The sequence below is a fragment of the Haliaeetus leucocephalus genome, unplaced genomic scaffold (genome assembly GCF_000737465.1).
Source record: "Haliaeetus leucocephalus isolate CR32 unplaced genomic scaffold, Haliaeetus_leucocephalus-4.0 Scaffold164, whole genome shotgun sequence".
Lineage (NCBI taxonomy): Eukaryota > Metazoa > Chordata > Aves > Accipitriformes > Accipitridae > Haliaeetus > Haliaeetus leucocephalus.
The window spans coordinates 1,505,482-1,521,821 of record NW_010972600.1 but is presented as its reverse complement, the minus strand read 5'-3'; the positions used below and the strand labels follow the sequence as shown (position 1 = coordinate 1,521,821).

Sequence of the window (16,340 nt, the reverse complement as noted above, 5' to 3'; positions counted from 1 at the left end):
GCTGGGCCCGCAGCGGGGTCGGGGTCGGGCGGCGGCGCGGCCGGTGGGGAGTCGTGGTACCTGGCGTTGCTGGGCCTGGCCGAACACTTCCGTACGTCGAGCCCGCCCAAGGTGCGGCTCTGCGTGCACTGCCTGCAGGCCGTGCTGCCCCGCAAGCCCCCGGCCCGCATGGAGGCCCGCACCCACCTTCAGCTCGGCTCCGTCCTCTACCACCACACCCGCAACGGCGACCAGGCCCGCGGGCACCTGGAGAAGGCGGTGAGCCCTGGGGGGGTGTATGTGTGGAGGAGGAGTGGGGGGATGTGTGTGTGTGCGGAGGAGGAGGAGGGGAGGGTTGCTGGGGGGCCCTGTCAGTGGGGCTGGCCTGTGGTGGTTGCAGACTAACCCCCTGTCTTCTCTTGCAGTGGTTGATATCCCAGCAAGTATCCTTTTCCTGGCTGTCCGTTTGGGCAAGGAGCATCGCTGCCCGACCACCTTGCTCCTGCAGTGGGGGGCTTTGATAACAAAACACCTCTGCGGAGAGAGAGCCTGGCCCTGGGGATGGGGATTTAGCTGGTGTTTTTAATCTAATTCTGTGGTTGGGAGACGCTTTCCTAACATCTATGTTCTGTTAAGGGTTTTTGGTCATTGGGCTGTTGCTGTTTTCCAGACAGTGTTTAATATTTACTTAACTCTGATGCTGCTAGATTCCCCAGTTTGAAGATGTTAAGTTTGAGGCAGCCAGCCTTCTGTCTGAACTGTATTGTCAGGAGGTGAGTACACTGAGACTATTTCAGGTGTTGTCGGTTGTCCTGCTGCATTTAATTTGAGTGTCTTTGGTCTTGGAGTAGTTATCGCCATTAGTAATAGGATTTATGAAATTTTTAGAGGTCCGCTGCAATGTAAATGTAGAGTACTAAGGTGTAAGCCTGAAAGACTCTTGGCCTTTCTTATCGTGAAAGTTCCTGATGGAATTGCAATGCAGGTCTTCCACAGCAAAGGAAGTTTACTTGGCCAAACTATTTCTTTAGCCCTCATTTGGACAAAGACAAGCTAATTTGGGGGGAGGGAGGGAAGTGGATGGTTTTCCTCAGGCTTTTGTTGTGTTCCTAGTCTATTTTTATTCTTTTTCTCCGGAAGAGCCCTAACTAGTCTTTACTTTCTCTAAAGAAAATGTTTGCTTTTTCTCTCAAGTGCAGGCAAAAAGCGCACATTAGAATAGCGGCCAAAGAAGTTAAATAGCTAATAAATACTCTTGAACAGAGTTTTAGTCAAGTGTAGATGTGTGGGCCTGTGTGTTAAATACTTGGTTTTGTTGCTTTTCATGTTTTAAGGTTCCTGACCTGTGAGACTTTAATGGGGGATCAACACAGAATACAACTAGTTTAAAAGTTGTTATTGTTAGTGATGAAGTTCCCAGTAGCCTGGTTTTTTATGTTGTGCATGTTTCTGTTTCAGAATTCAGTGGATACAGCAAAACCTCTGTTACGCAAAGCCATTCAGATTTCACAGCAGACTCCGTACTGGCACTGTAGATTGCTTTTTCAACTTGCAGTAAGTGATTTATATTGATAACCATGTTATACTGTAGCACTGTGATTGGTAAAAATGGTTAGAAAACAGCTGTATCCTTCTTAAAAAGAGTTTGGATGCCTTCCCAACCCGTTATTGCTGTTAATGGAGAGACAAAAGAAAAGTTCATGCTATAAAGTAATGATATATTGGTGGACTGTGGATTGGGTCAAGGCCCACTTTTCACCTGCTGAAGGCAGATGGGGAAGAAAGCAGCAAGGATCATCCCGTGGGCACTAGTAACACACAACTTTAGAGGTGGAGCAAAATAAAATCCACCTTATGGCTTGCAGGAAGGGCAAATGTTTTCTTAAAGCCTGCTAGAATTGGAGTTTGCCAATGTGAAGTGTTCGTTTGATTATTTTCAACCTAATTAGCACACAGAGCAGAACTGGGATGGGAAAAGCAGGTGGTGCAAAGGCCTCCAAGCAATGTTACTCTTCCTGTTCTGTAATATGCTTGTAAGTGTGGCTTCAGCTGCACAGGTCAGACTGTCTTCGCTTCTAGGAATAAAGTGGTGCATGTTGGAATCTGAAGTGTTTAGCATTTGTTACAGTCTTTACTTCAGCTGTGTAACTACTCTTAAAAGTGCTGATTTTCCTCAGTGATCCAGTGCATTAGGCCAGGGAACATATCCAGAAAGTTAAGTGATCAGTGGGAAGAGCAGATTATTGCTGAATGACCCCCTATTTTTCCAGGTTATGCCTCTTCTCTGCTCCTAAAGAGGCTTGAGGTGTTTAACCTGAGAGTTGAGGGGGTTAATTGCTCTTTACAGGTACTCTGCAGCAGAAAGCTAGTTAGGAAGCAATTTTATATTTGAAGACTGTCTTAATAGTCACCTGTACTTGTCTTTTCCCCCTTCCTGATGAGCTTAAACAAGCAGACCAACTTTGTTGAAAAGGAATTGCCAAGCTCCTTTGTGTAGTTTCGGAACAGTGAACTGTGGAGAGACTTGCTTTCCTATCGATTAAAGGACAAATGTTTACTTTGCAATGAGTTAATGCCTGAGTACTCAGAAGAAGCTTAAGTGTTTTTCTCAGTGCCTTCCTCTGAATAGGATCCTTCCCTCGAAGCTTGACATTCTTCCCTGATTTCTCTTCTGTGTGGTATTTCCTTTCTGGCTTTTGCTTGACCACAGAGGCCTGTGTCTCTCATTGCTTTGGTGCCTGTTCTGCTACAACTGTGTGGCTTTCTACCTGAGTTTGGAGAAAGTACAAAAGTTGGCAGGCAGGAGGGAGTGAGAGGTGCTCTGGCAGCTGCATAATCTTCTCCCTGTCACCTGAAACATACCTTGCAGACTTTCTCTGCTCTTCTTGCTGGAAAACAAACTGTTATTCCAGTTACTCCAATGTAACAGTCCACGGTTATATTGGATCTGATCTGCACGTGATCTTAATGAGTTATAACAGCTTTGTGTGGTATGAAACTGGGCTGAGACATTTTCTTTGAAATGTTACAGACTTTTTTTTTTTTGGAGAATGCCAGGTGTTCCTGGAAAATGTGTCTAAAATCAGATGATAAATTTAACAAGTACCAGTTTAGCCCTTGTCACGTGTAAAGCACAGGAGTAATTACATTTTTAAAAACTGCAAATGAGTTTCACAAAGAAAATGCCAAACTCTTGTGGCCTTTTTTCATTTCAGCAACTACATACACTTGAAAAAGACTTAGTATCTGCATGTGACCTTCTCGGAGTTGGAGCAGAATATGCTCGGGTGGTAGGATCAGAGTATACCAGGTGAGTTCCCTGGACTTTTTTCCCTTCTCACAGAAAATATTTTGGTTTCGTCTACTTTTTATTTAGAGATATTCTGGTTTTATATGGAAATGTGATTGCTACATGGGTTTTAAAGGCAAACCAGTATTTCTGAGTATTCTCTTAGATCTGAGAGTTTCTCCAGTTCTTTCCTTTTTCTGTTAAAACCAATAATGTCCACTAAGCTCTGCAGAGTCTTTTTTCAAACTGAACTTTGTTTATTGTCTTATTCAGCAAAAGTTTTCGCAGTAGCCTGGTTTGGCCTTAGAAGCTATTGTAACTGGAACTGTCCAAAGCTTGGCTACAAACCTGAGAGGCTGGGATTTTGATTCCTGGGGCTATGATTGAACTGTTCCATCCAGCTTTTAAATGTGCTTTCTGTGGCAGGTTCCTTAATACTCTCTTGTCTATTGTCTTTGAGGGGGAGAACAGCAGATTTCCCCCCCCCCCCCCCAGGTTTTTTGTATTTATTTGTGGTTTGGGTAACTTTTTTCTGAGCATGACATCATTTTGTTTCATTTCAGAGCACTGTTTCTGCTAAGCAAGGGGATGGTAAGTTGGATGTACTTTTAAAATAAACTATTTACTTGTTTAACTAGTTGTGGTTTAACCCCAGCCAGCAACTAAGCACTGTGCAGCTGCTCACTCACTCCCCCCCACCCAGTGAAATGGGGGAGAGAATCGGGAAAAAAAAAGTAAAACTTGTGGGTTGAGATAAGAACAGTTTAATAGAATGGAAAGGAGGAAAATAATAATGATAATAATGACAATAATAATAATAAAATAATTGGAATATACAAAACAAGTGGTGCACAATGCAATTGGTCACCATTCACTGGCCGATGCCCAGTTAGCTCCTGAGCAGTGATTCCCCTGTCCCGGCCAACTCCCCCCAGTTTATATACTGGGTGTGACATCACATGGTATGGAATATCCCTTTGCCCAATTTGGGTCAGCTGTCCTGGCTGTGTCCCCTCCCAGGTTCTTGCTGGCTGGGCATGAGAAGCTGACAAATCCTTGACTTAATATAAACGCTACTTAGCAACAACTGAAAACATCGGTGTGTTATCTACATTATTCTCATACTGAATCCAAAATGTAACACTATACCGGCTACTAGAAGGAAAAGTAACTCTATCCCAGCTGAAACCAGGATGCTAGTGTAATGCAAGTTACAGAGCAATAGAATGTAACCTGCCTGAACATAGGCCGTTTGTTTTAAGGTATCGTGCATGCTTATTTGCTTTATGTATTTTGTTTTGTTCATGTGAGCAAGCACAATATAAAAATATATCTGGGATAAGCCTTAAATCTGCGGAATTCTGGTGAAATTCTTGTGAATAGGTTTGGCTTTTTTCTCCTTTATTTATTATGACAAATAATTTTCTGAAAGGATAGCTGCAGATTGTCACTGGAGCCCTTGTAATTAGGGATGAAAAATCTGGTCATGTGAAAAGGCTGGTGCTCTTGCAATAAGATGTCTTTGAATCTGTTTTTGTTTTAAATAAATCAATGTACCTGGGGTTCTACTGAAGCTCTTGGAGCGTTTAAACTGGTTAGCACAAAAATAATTTTTTTTTTTTTTTCTAAATTATAGCTCCTTCTAATGGAACGAAAGCTGCAGGAGGTGCACCCTCTCCTTACTCTTTGCGGGCAGATAGTTGAAAACTGGCAAGGAAACCCCATCCAGAAAGAGTCGTTACGTGTATTCTTCTTAGTCCTGCAGGTCACGCATTACCTGGACGCTGGGCAGGTAAGTGTGAGTTGTGCTTCTTATAGTTGCTGTGTGAGAACTGGGGAAAAAGTACAGCCTCAAAAGTAGCTAATTGTTACACTGAGGTGATTTTGGGGGATTATTGTTTGTTTGTTTTGCCGCGCCATGCTTTTTGTTAATGAAACTTAACTTCTATAGATTTTAATCACAAATGAGATGAGGAGTGAAGAAATTAATTCATTTCTTCTTCCCCAAGGAAAGGTTAACTGTGATACGCTTATAACCATGGTGGCCACTCTTGCTTCCATATTATGTTGGTGGAGATAACGGGCTTTGTGTATAATTTTGAAAAAAATTTTGAGCATCTGTTGGTCGTATATGCAAATATGAAGGGGTGATTGTTGTTAATCCTGGAGCGGGCCTGAAGTAGTCACTGTTCTGTCATGCTAGTGTTGTGATTTATGCATGAACTTATTTCCTGAATGTAGGGATTATTATTATTGCCTGGCAAGTTTTCCCAACTAAGTAAATGTTTAAGCATCTGGGCTGCAGCAGCTATGTCTGATGTGAATCATCTTTTGCAGGTGAAAAGTGTGAAGCCATGCCTGAAACAGCTTCAGCAGTGCATCCAGACCATATCCACGCTGCATGATGATGAAATTCTGCCCAGCAACCCTGCTGATCTCTTTCACTGGCTGCCCAAGGAACACATGTGTGTGCTTGTCTACTTGGTGAGAAGCTCTTTTTTACTTAATGTATATTGCTAATTAATGAGGAATTGGTTAAAAATTGCTTGGAGCCAGCAGCAATAGATTCTGCAGACCATATGCTGCTTTACGTTACACTGGCAGTTTAATTCTGCCACAGCATCTGTGAGACTATTGCTTTCAGTGATGTCAGTGTTTGAACAGACTGTGCAAGAAGTCTGGAAACTGGAATGTAACTTTATTAATATCCAAGCCAAATAGAATCAGATTAACTCATATGACGTAGAGCTATGTTGGCTTATTTTTACCAACAGAGCAACAGTCTTGACTTCAAATTCCTGAAACTAATTGCCCCACTTCTCGAATACGATTATACTCCTGAATGATGTCAAAATTTATTTTAAAAAGCTGGTAGCAGAGGAGTTGTGTGAACTCCTAGACCTTTCCTCTTTGCAAAGGTAGTTTTCTGTAATCTTTCCTGTGTTTTCCGGCAGGTGACAGTGATGCATTCCATGCAAGCAGGGTACCTGGAGAAGGCTCAGAAGTACACAGACAAAGCGCTCATGCAACTAGAGAAGCTAAAAAGTAAGGATAAGGATTATCAGTTAGCTGATGCTGCAAGATTCCATTACTTGTTGCTAATTTAAATTAAAAAAAAAAAAAAACAAATAAAACAAAACCACAGCAACCTTATTTAGCTCACTGGGACAGCCTGCTGTCAGTCTGTTTCTGCTGTGTCTAAGAACTTTGCTCTGTTTTAACACTAGATAGTTACTTTTAGTACAGAAATCTTGTTTTGGGGGGGTTTATTCTAACTCGGTAAATGGGGCTGTAAATACATGTATTTTCATGCTGCCTTTCTGATTGTCCATGTATTTGGTTATCCAAGCTTTTGATTCTCTAAAATGAGCGTGTGTTCCCAAGGAGTTTTTCCTTAAGTGGTGCTCAGACTCCCGCTCCTGACAGTTCAGGCATCATGGTTTTGGTGGGTTTGGGGTTTTTTGTTTGTTTGTTGGTTGTTTTGTTGGTTTTTTTTTTTAACCTGTGCCATCCTTCCTGTGGCATATGGAAGAGGAGCTGGGCAGTATGATGACTCTTCTGACACCAGGTGGTCCAGCCAAAGACATCTCTCTAGATTTCCACAAAGGAGTCTTTGTATTGAAGTCTTGCTGAACCACCTGCAACTGAGGAAGCTAGCTAGGTGTGTGTGGGAGCTGTGTGGTTAGGATGTTAATTTTGTCTTAACTTCACGTACTGAATTACTTTTTCCCTTTTCAGTGTTGGACTGCAGTCCTATCTTGTCATCATTCCAAGTTATTTTGTTGGAACACATTATCATGTGTCGGCTTGTCACGGGACACAAAGCCACGGCTTTGCAGGAGGTAAAAATGGGGTATCATCATTTCCCTGGTTGTGAATGTATGCAGTGATAGCTTTTAAAACACGGGAATTTCAGTTTTGAGCAAGATAGTTGGGCTCAGATGGGGGCTCCAGCAGTGCTAAACTACTAACAGATATAGTCAGGCCTAATGATGCTCAGGATACTGCAACTCTGAAGCCGTGGAGTTAGCCTCCTCTTAAATATTTTATTTAAGAACACTTTGGAGTTGCTCATGGAGTCAACAATAATTGATCGGTGTCTACAACTGACACCTTCCTGATTGTACATTGCAGCCTGATTCTGGTGTCTTTTCCTTCAGATTCATGACTGAGAGTGTCTCTTAACTCTTCCTCTTAGGTGTTCCTGTCTTGTCCAAGTTTTTCTCAGTTTTTAAGGTTCCCTGCCTTTCTGTCCTTTCCTTCTCTTGCACAGTTTGAGGGGAAGGAGGAGAGGGACAGTGTTACTTAATGCAAGAAAGAACTGTGCTTTTTTTCCATTCTCACAGTCATTTTTAAATCCTTTTCACCCATCCCTTATTTATAGGACTTACTGTTGTATCATCTCAACCTCTGCTGTCAGCCTTCTCATGGATGTACTCAGGGGGTGGGGGGAAATTTAGCCTGCTAAAAGAATAGTCATTGGTTCTGGCTCATAAAACTCATCACAAGCACATACCCCGTGGAAGATTTTGATTCCAGTTTTTCTGTTGCGTGCCAACTCAAATTCTGAGCGTGTCAGAAGAGATCTGTGACTTGGTTTGCAGGTGGTGCCACCATATGGTGGAGCTGCTGCAAAGCAAATAATTCAAAACCACTTTGAGTGTGTGTCTGTGTGGGACGAGTGTGTATGGAGCAGCGTGTGTACCTTGAGGCAAGTCTAGCCTCCGCTTTTACCTAGGAGCATGACTTGGGATTCTTGAACCAATCGCTGTGAATGTACTGCATGACATGTATGATGCAAGTAGATGGGTTTAGAGCATAAAGTGAAATGGAGAAAAAGTATATTAAAGTTAACTTTTTTTTTCCTAACAGATTTCACAAGTCTGTCAGCTCTGCCAGCAGTCTCCCAGACTGTTTTCTAATCATGCTGCCCAGCTGCACACTCTATTAGTAAGTGTCTATGATTAGTGGTAAGCTTTTGACTCTTTGGAAGACCTTACCTGAGACTCATAGTCATCACCAGGAACTAACGAGAAGGTAGTGAGACAGACAGCAAGATTTCCTGTGGAGTAATGGGGTCTGTGTTACTGACTGCCAGTCCTGCTGTGGGGACTTGCACCCAGTGTTATTTAAGGCTGTCAAAGGCTTAAATCCCTTTTTAAAATAAGTGATGTGTAGCATGGTAGTTAGTATGCAAGGCAAATGCACAAGAATTATCCTGTACACATTTGAGAGGGTATGTTGTGGGAACTGTGTGAGGGGAAGAATTTATGTAGCGTTGCTGTTTGAGTATTATAAGAAATCAGGAGGGTTTTCTTAGATAAATGGGGCATTTTTTACAGGAGCATACTATTTTGAAGGACTTTGTGGAGAAATTGCTTATTTTTCCCAGAACCAAGCAAAACTAAGACTTGTTGGTTACCTTCTTTCCTGTCAATATCCTAAGATTTCTGTGGTTTTGTGCGTGCCTTTCTTCTTTGCATTCTTGGCTTCCTGTATTATGCATTACCTTAGAAATATCATGTCTTCTACAGGGGCTCTACTGCATTTCTGTTAATTGCATGGACAATGCAGAAGCACAATTTACTACAGCACTGAGGGTAAGATTTTCTTCCCAAACTGTTTACTGTGGATGTTCAGTGTGGAAATGGGCTTGTTGCAATTGTTGTGTGGGTCACTGAACAGTTGAGGTTGGAAGGGAAAGCTGGAGATCATCTATATTAGTTGCGTTTGTTCTTTTTTTTTTTTTCTATGCTGATCACAGTTCAGGTCAGGAAGATTTAATAGCAAAATATCAGGCACCAAATCTGTGATTTATATGGGGTGAGCAAATTCTGGGTTAGATGCTGAAGTATTTGACTGTGCTGTTGGTATTGTGTTTATTTTAGCTCACTACACATCAAGAACTGTGGGCATTTATTGTGACAAACTTAGCCAGTGTGTACATCAGGGAAGGCAACCGGCATCAAGAGGTAAGCTGGTTTCTGACTGTCATTCTAAATTCAGAAATTTATTGGAGAGAAGACTGCTACTGTGCTTGGATTATTCTTTTTTCTGAGCATTTTTGCAAAGTGGTACCTTGTCTGGCAGCCAGGCAACTCCTTCATCAGGGTAGTGTCAATTAACAGTAAAGAACCAGTGGCATCAGCTGGCCGAGCTGCAAACCACTGAAGCAGAGTATTCTGGATCGTACACAGAATTTTTACAGCACTGGGAGTGCAAGCTTACCAATGTGAAGTGTGTGATTAACTATATCATCTTGACTCATTCAACTTGTTCACTTCAGTTTCCATCTGCTTAGGGGTTTTATTAGATTACATAAAACCTAGCAAGGTTTAACTAAACATCCAGAAATAGGTATGTGCATGTGTGTGTTGATTTTGCTTCAGAGGTGTCCCTGGAGCCGTATTAATATGAAAATTTAGCTGTGTGCACTCTTTCAGTGATGTGTCTGATCCCTCAGTAGTAACTTTTCAGAGATGTGCTTGCAGATTCCTTGTGTAGAGGCTGTAAATGAACTTTTTTCACCAAGCACAGAGTACTTTGTTAAAAAGCTTAGAGAGCAAAAACAATTTAAAAAGTTGATCTTTTTTTTGCTTAGTTGATTTCTGGTTTCAATTAAATAGTGTATTTGATATAGTATTAATTTGGGTCTTGAACAGCTCAGATAATGACAGCTAAAAGTTCTCTGAGGAAATATTGATGTTGTATAGGAAGTTCTATAAAATCTGAGCCTATTTTGTATGAAACTTGATTTTGGGATCAAAATGGGCATGAAAACTCCTAATATTGGAATGTTTGTGCTATGACCTAACCAGTACAAGTAAACTTGAGTGTGTTTGTGGTGACTTGCGCCATTTTGATTTGATGCGCACTTGCTGTCAGTATTTAAGCCTGTATATGCGAGAAACGCTGATTATCTTTCTTTTCCCCTCCCACTTTGTAGCTTTACAGCTTATTGGAAAGGATAAATCCAGACCATAATTTTCCTGTGAGGTGAGAATTCCAGAAACTATCTACATGCTGATGTTGCATTGGTGGTGGTAATAGTGGATTTGTAGCAGGCTTTTTTTAAAAGAAAACAAAATAATCAACTTCTTTTCAAGGCAGAAGTTCTGACCACGGGTTAAATATAATGTTTTGTTTGGAGATTTGATTATTGGGCAAATTCCTAGAAATCTGTCTGTAATGCATGTAATCACTGCACAATGCCTAGATTTCAATGCGTTGCTTTGTCTATAGCTCTCACTGTCTTCGAGCAGCGGCTTTCTACATCCGAGGTCTGTTCTCCTTCTTTCAAGGAAGATACAATGAGGCAAAGTGAGTATAAATCGGTGCACTTGGAAGGTGGGGAAAAAAGGAGAAACTAAATCAAGCTTTTTAAGAGAAAAATTAAAACCCTGAGGGCTTGCTTTCAAATCTGCTAGCTCTTCTCCCTGTGGATTTAGTCAACCTTCTGTTTATTACTTAGGGGGAAAATACCAGGAAGCTGTTCGGTTTAGATCTCTTTAGTTCTGAATGCTAATAATAATACTTGTGCGGTGTTCGGCAGTGGCACATCTGAAACAAAAGCTTTTCAAAGGAGGACCTGTATTATAGTCATTTTTGCTAAATGAAAAGTGAGGTTTGGGAATTAAGTGCTTTGTTTAAGGTCACCTGCAGCACACATTTATTCCCAAGTGCTAATATTTGCCATGTGGATTAATTCAGTTCTTAATGATGCTTCTTACATACTGTAGGGAAAGTAGAGTTTTTTAAAACACTTTATTTTTGCTCTGTTTTGGTAGGCGATTTTTGCGAGAGACACTGAAAATGTCAAACGCAGAAGACTTGAATCGATTAACAGCATGTTCTCTCGTACTCCTGGGTCATATATTCTATGTGTTAGGGAATCACAGGGTAAGCCTTCACTGTCTCTAGTGTTACCGTGTAAATGTTTGACTTGTCATTTGCCAAAGAAAATCAGGACACTTTGTGAAATTAATCTTATTTTAAGAATGCTTGTTTATTGGTGTCCCACTAAAAGTTGGCAGCTTATTGACTTACATAATTCTGTAGCTGTAATTTGCATGTTTAATAACACTTCAACAAAGTAGTAGTGTTTGAAGTCTGTTATAAAAGTGTGTGTTCCTACAATGCCTGAAATCACTTGAAAGAAGGAGCTGAATAAAGGACAAATAACATCATTCAACTGGATTGTTTTGGAAGGAATTGTGGGTACGAGCTCCTTGATTCTCACCATATGCCAGAATGTGTGGAATATTTCTATTATTTTGCACAACATAGATGCCGTAATTCCTAGGACAGAGCAAAATTCCAGACAGTTTTAGATACGATGTGTTTGGGTTATTGTCCCATTAAGTACTTTGACTTGTTAGCTAGAACATGGCAGCAATTAAAGTAGACAAATTTTGTGTCACAAATTTAACATCCCTATGTAATGTGTATTCGCAAGGGGGAAAAAAATAAATACCCATTTTATTTTGATATCTGCTCTTCACCAGGAAAGTAATAATATGGTAGTACCAGCCATGCAGCTTGCAAGCAAGATACCAGATATGTCTGTGCAGCTGTGGTCCTCAGCTCTGTTGAGAGGTAAGTTAGGAACAGGTCTTGTACTTAAAAAAAGCGGCAGAGAGCCCATTGCTACTAGCTGGGGACTGAGTATGGGGATGTATGCCAATGCCAGCCCTCGCCGACAGACTAAATGAAAGACTGCCTGGGTTTACAAAATACCGCTGGAAGTACGAGGTGGTTCTGCCAGTTACTCATCTGCAGCTCTGGCACTGCTGTTGGATGTTCCAGTTGTTTTTCTGGGGTGGGCTGTAAGATGCCTGGGGTGAGAAGGCCCTGTAAAGCTCCAGTATCTACCTGTGACGGGTGCGAGGCAGCAGTTGGGTTTCTCCTGCTGTTGCTGGATGACAGTTTATGATATAAACAGCTGAACTGGTGACCCTTTGGAGAGGGCTCCACTTCACCCCCCTGTAGCATCTATTCTGCTGCTGCTCTGCTTTTCTTTGCCTGCGGTTCCAATTGTAGTAAACATTTGATTAAGTTTCACTTAGGCTTTGCTTCTGTGTACGGGCTTTAATAAATATAAGAGACTATTATATCACTTCATACATAAATATTGTTTAATCTGACTTACACAGGCCCCGGGATGCTTTGTTCAAATATTGACTAGCTTCTTGGCAGACCGTCAACATTAATGCTGCAATTGATTTGCTCTCACTAGAAAATAAAGCAGTAACTCTACCCTTTTTCCAAGAACTTACCCCACAGCTTCAATTTATATTAAATTGTCATGTTTACTATAAGCATGGTGTTCTGCATTGAGCACTGTGGGCCAGGCTTATTTTCTGCTTTACTGTTGCCTTTTCTACAAAACTGCTTCCGGGCAATTGAAATACTTTTCTTATTCATTTCCAAGTGGTAGTTCACATACAAAACATGCTGATAGTACAATGATGAATCCACTGTAGATGAAACACCACCACCCCATGTTCAGCTGCTGTTGCCTCCGGTCATATCCACTAGCCTGGGAACAGCAAGAGGCAGTTTCCGTTCTGCTTTGATTTTTCCTAAGAGCTTCCTCTGTAGAGCTAATGACCTACTCTTGAAGAAAAGGTGCTTGATGAAGAATAACAAAACATAACCACATGTTCATTGATAGGAGGTGCAGTGCCTCAGCCCCTGCCACACTGTGCTGCTTGTAATTTATAGCTGAAATTGTGTAATTCTTAGTAGGTTACAAGTCTTAAATCTGACTGAGCTAATACCTGTGAGTAAACCTCACAGAACAAGATGCTAGGATCTGCTTCCGGTGTACACAAAGCAGGAGGCTTCTGTAGTCCCCCAAAAGCAAGGATTCACCAAAAAATAAAAATGTTGATTGACTTCTGAAACCTGTGTTGCTGAATCCTGGAGATGCAGTGAGAAACCCATGAGTCTTTCCTGCTCCCGCTAGATGGTGCTGGAAACTAAAAAGACAAAATGCAAACTGTACAGGGGCTTTTATTGGCATGAGAAGTTTGCTTCCTCCTTTTAGAGCTACTGTAATATTGAGTAGTTGGAAACTAAAATAACACCAAATCTTGCAATGTGCACTGCCATTGCTATTGGAAAAGGGAAGGCTTTGGGTTCCCCATATGCCCCTGCTTCTCTTAAGGGGTTTTCATTCAGCAGTGCTATGACTTTGGCATATTGGCTATTAAATCAATTATTGGATTCATCAAATACAGGGAACAGTCTTTTCAGATAAGAGAGATGGTCAGTTGAAAGCAAGTACAAAGAATGTTTCTTGGTGAGCACACGATGCTCTTGTCTTTCAGACCTGAACAAAGCCTGTGGAAATGCCATGGATGCGCACGAGGCAGCACAGATGCATCAAAACTTCTCGCAGCAGCTCCTGCAGGACCACATTGAAGCATGCAGTCTTCCAGAACACAATCTAATCACGGTAAGCAATCTTCATCTTGCAGTTACAACTGTTTCTGAGGCAAAACAATGTGCTTTGCTTTCCTTTACTATTCCTTTCTTCTGCTGAGCACACTTCTGCCAAAATTCAGTCTACTTCCTAGTACTTAAACTGGATTGATAACAGGAAAAGGAAATGTGAGTCAATTAGTTAATTTTTATAAGGGTTATTTGGTGGGTACGGTCTTTGTTTCTTAGAAGTGTTTTCTTGGTACACCAGAAATTTTTTTTTTAAATGGCTTTTGTAGCCAGTAGCCACTTCATTTTGGTGACAACTATTACTTTGGAAAGAAACTTACTATGTTCTCAGGCTTAATTTTAATGTTTAGGTCACCCAGTCTGCCTTGTTCTGGGGAATGCTGTGTTGTATACTGCTAAAAGTATGGTTTCTACTGATACTTCAGCGTTCCTAAGGGTTTTTTTTTTTCCGATTTATCTATAAATCTGAATTTCCAGTTAATATACCACTTGATGTCTGCATAGCCATTGCCTTAAGGAGCAACTTTCTTTGGACTTCAAATATTGATGTCCTTCCTGTCAGAAACATTCTAAATACTGTTTTAAAAACACAGAATGGTTTCCTAAGCTGCAACTCAGCAACGGCATAAGATAATTTACTGTTCTGGACTGAAATAATGTCCAAATGGGAATGTGAGATGTGAGGAACTTGACATCTTTTTCCCAGCATTCCCTTTTGGGGAGAAGAAAGGAGTGGGGGGAGAAGGCCAATAGGAAGATGCTATTTGTTGGCTTAGCTCACAGAGGGATCCTGAGACTTGTGAGAATGAAAGCATTTGGGATGCAGCCTGTGTTGAGAAACCCCCACGGCCAGGTGCCTGCCTCTATCCGGGAGCGCAGTCCATGGGCCAGGACCAGAGATGTGAGCCAGCTCTCCCGCCTCCCTTTTCTTTGCTTGCCATTGCTGGCTTTTGCATAATCTATGCTGGATTAAAAATCTGGAGAAGGAAGAGGATTAGGAAGCAAATATTAAATCTGCTTGTTTTAGAAGATTTTGACTAATGTTAGAGGAAAATACTTTAGTAATTAAATGAGTGAGAACCAGAGGCTTAACTTGCTCTGGGAACACTATAGTTGCAGTGCATAATGGGCTCAAACATATCTCAAGTTAGGTCCCTCATTTGTGCTAGTCACAGTGTTTGGATGGTCAGGCATTTACCTGTAAGAGCAGGAAATGCTTTCACTTGATTGCCATTGACCCTGGATTCAGCACAGGAGTCAGCTAGGTTTGGAATGACAGGCATGTGGACTGGCTTTGAAAGAAATACTGTTCAAGGGACAGGAGCTCCACACATGTAAAACAAAGTCAAACCTGATACGCAACTTCTCCTGATGAAATCTTTAATTATCTCAAGGTAGTAAACCTCTGTAGGGCAAACTCCTTCCTCTGGCCTCACTGCCATTCCTCCCCTCCCCAGGCAGCGGCTGTGGGATTTTCATGCTGTTTGTTATCTTTCAGTGGACAGATGGACCACCTCCTGTACAGTTCCAGGCACAGAACGGACCCACCACCAGCCTGGCCAGTCTCCTGTGAAAAAGCATAACTATCAGGACAGTGTGTTTAAAAAGAAAAAAAAAATGCCAAAAAAGGAGAAGAAATTATGCAAAATCTTTTCTTCAAAGAAAAGGCAGCAAATTCCTCTTCTAGTGAGGGCCTTGTAGGAAACAGATTGCATAAAGACAACGTACATTTCATAGACTTGCAAAGTGAGAAGGGCATTTTAAGCTGCTTTTACATAATGTGTGTGAATATACAGCTAGTGTGTATATACCTACTGGTTTTAATCTGCTTTCCTCTTACTGAGAATTAAGGTTTAGTCCAAAGGACACTTGTTCCTTAAATTGTTAGATACCTACTTTTTAAAAATTTTCACAGAAAATGAAGAGGACTCATGCAGCTTTGAATACCAATTGTATTCTAAATACTTCAACCTTCCCTGAAGTACGACGCATGCTAGTTTTAATGTTTTCTGCACCCTTCCGCTCCTGGGAATAATTGGATTAAATCATGATTGATTGTAGGGTGCCCCAAGTTCTAAATTTAGCTTCTGAGGTAATATTTTTTTCCTTCTCATTGTCTGCAAGTCATTGCCAGCGCTGTTTTTAGCCTTGCGGTGAAGGTATGGATGAGACCGGTGAGATCCGAGTTCTGACGGGCAGGGTGTTTGCAGCCGGGGGGTGTGTTAGCATCCTCGGGGTGGCCTCCAGGCTGAGCGGAGCAGACGGGTGCTGTTGTCAGAGGAGCAGGTTTCACCTCCCGGATTCCTGAGTGTGTGACAATGTGCCACCACTTTGTCCCTATGAGGGTCTTCCTTCTCTCTCCCTGCATTGATGTCCAGCCCCGCACAGGGTAAGGCAGAACCACAGCTCTCTCCATCTCTGCTACGTTGTCGTGATTTGTACGGAAGGAGGAAAGTTCTTGTCCTCCTGTCTAGTCCCTGCTTTGGCCAAGCAACTGGGAAATAGTATTTTGCCTCTCTACTGCAGCCTCACCAAGGGAAGGCAGCCATCTGTGCCTTAATGATTTTTACAAGTGATTGAAGTCAGAGTTGAAGTAGGTGGTTAAAACCCAGATCCA

The 16,340-nt window shown here is 41.7% G+C and overlaps 1 protein-coding gene across 1 annotated transcript; it reads left to right on the top strand.

Annotated features, from left to right (window-relative positions):
* Positions 1-3: 3 nt before the first annotated feature.
* Positions 4-15,361, top strand: MAU2 (MAU2 sister chromatid cohesion factor; the record flags this gene model as incomplete). Its single annotated transcript, XM_010563305.1, has 19 exons — positions 4-258; positions 405-422; positions 687-752; positions 1,438-1,533; positions 3,195-3,289; positions 3,832-3,859; positions 4,905-5,060; positions 5,606-5,752; positions 6,223-6,313; positions 7,007-7,110; positions 8,141-8,218; positions 8,803-8,868; positions 9,157-9,240; positions 10,215-10,264; positions 10,511-10,588; positions 11,056-11,167; positions 11,773-11,863; positions 13,600-13,727; positions 15,222-15,361. Coding segments are annotated over 19 exons (1,818 nt in total), but the record flags the coding sequence as incomplete, so codon positions are not given.
* Positions 15,362-16,340: the final 979 nt, after the last annotated feature.